Source organism: Sturnira hondurensis, unplaced genomic scaffold (assembly GCF_014824575.4).
Source record: "Sturnira hondurensis isolate 20B ecotype Veracruz unplaced genomic scaffold, ASM1482457v3 Scaffold0002493, whole genome shotgun sequence".
Taxonomy (NCBI): domain Eukaryota; kingdom Metazoa; phylum Chordata; class Mammalia; order Chiroptera; family Phyllostomidae; genus Sturnira; species Sturnira hondurensis.
This window is the reverse complement of record NW_028075124.1, coordinates 1-1,484: the sequence shown is the minus strand read 5'-3', so window position 1 is coordinate 1,484 and position 1,484 is coordinate 1. Positions and strand designations below refer to the sequence as shown.

The 1,484-nt window shown below is 59.6% G+C and overlaps 1 protein-coding gene across 1 annotated transcript; it reads left to right on the top strand.

Moving 5' to 3' along the window:
* Nucleotides 1–62: 62 nt before the first annotated feature.
* LOC118982861 (proline dehydrogenase 1, mitochondrial-like) lies at nt 63–865 on the top strand. The gene is made up of 2 exons (XM_037040015.1): nt 63–202; nt 289–865. Exons 1-2 carry the CDS (start codon nt 115–117, stop codon nt 474–476), a joined length of 276 nt encoding a protein of 91 aa, XP_036895910.1. The 5' UTR covers nt 63–114; the 3' UTR covers nt 477–865.
* The last annotated feature ends 619 nt before the right edge of the window (nt 866–1,484 follow it).

Here is a 1,484-nt window from a genome sequence, read left to right as displayed (position 1 = left end):
TCCACCCTGAGGAGTGGAGGGGATAGCATGTGGGTGGCCCTCTGAGGATGGCAAAGGGGCTCAGAGCCAGCATAGGGCCCAGGGGCCTCACCTGCTGCCTTGCCCCGTTACAGGATGGAGGACTTGGGCCTGCACCCTGCTGACTGCCAGGTGTACTTTGGACAGCTGCTGGGCATGTGTGACCAGATCAGCTTTCCACTGGGTGAGCAAGAGGGGCTCCCTGGGGGAGGGGTGGGGCGTGGGACGTGGGACAGGGCTGGGACTCACGGCCTCTGCCTGTGCTCACAGGCCAGGCAGGCTTCCCTGTGTACAAGTACGTGCCCTATGGCCCTGTGATGGAGGTGCTGCCCTACCTGTCCCGCCATGCCCTGGAGAACAGCAGTGTCATGAAGGGGGCCCAGCGGGAGCGGCAGCTGCTGTGGCAAGAGCTGAAGCGGAGGCTCCGCACAGGCAGCCTCTTCCACTGTCCAGCCTAGTGCCTGAGGTGCTCCACTGCCACCAGACTTGGCCTCCAGCTGGGGCAGGGCTCTGTGGGTCCAGGTGCCCCGAGCCAAGGCTGTGCCAGCCCAGCCTCCCACGCATTCACCTTTGGACACCCAAGACTATGAGACCTGCTTCAAGTGGGGCCTGTGCGACCCCTGCCCCCACTCAGGATCTGGGCACGCGAGTGTAGGCTGAATCTGACACCTGCCACAGCCAGAGATGGCCAGGAACTGCCCTTTGAGTGGGCACTGCCCCGTCTCTGTCTGCCCCTCTGACCCAAAGCCCGCCTCCCACCAGCGTCTAACCCACAGAGCTAAAGCCCCCCAGGTGGAGGGTGGTCACGCTGAGGAAAGTGGGCTGACCAATAAACCACTGTCTCTGCCTGGCTGGTGTAGCTCAGTGGATTGAGCGCGGGACTGCAAACCACACAATTGCGGTTTGATTCCCAGTAAGGCCACATGCCTGGGTTGCAGGCCACTTCCCAGAAGGGGACTCACAGGAACTGGCTATACATTGATGTTTCTCTCCTTCTCTCCTTTCCTTCCTCTCTAAAGACAAATAAATGAAATCTTTAAAAAAGAAAGAAAGATTAAAAAAAAAAGAAAAATAAATAAACCACTATCTCTACAGTTAAGAGCCTAAAAAGCCCTTTCCCTGGGGGCCCTCCGTGGGGGTCAGCAGCAGAGAGGGGTGGTTCCCAAGGCCTGAGAAATCTCACCTTGGTCTCTGCCTCTCCCAAACCCTGTGCCCCTGGGTGCCAGGCCCTGCCTCCCTTCGGGCAGTACCACACCTCCTGCCATGCAGGGTGCTGGACACCCCCGCCTCCACAGACAACAGCAGGGCCACCAGGCTTGGACCAAGGCAGACAGGATGCTCTTGGACCTGGTCAGGACAGGCATCACAGAGCTGTCACTTGAGCCACATGCAGGCTATACCGAGGCACCTTTACTTCTCTGGGTCACATGGGGTTTGGGTGGCAGGGCCTCTCCCACTTGGGGGGT

Coding starts and splice junctions, on each gene's coding strand:
- LOC118982861 (XM_037040015.1), top strand. CDS start 115: ATGGAGGACTTGGGCCTGCACCCTGCTGACTGCCAGGTGTACTTTGGA. Junction 203..288: donor CCAGATCAGCTTTCCACTGG/GTGAGCAAGAGG, acceptor CTGTGCTCACAG/GCCAGGCAGGCTTCCCTGTG.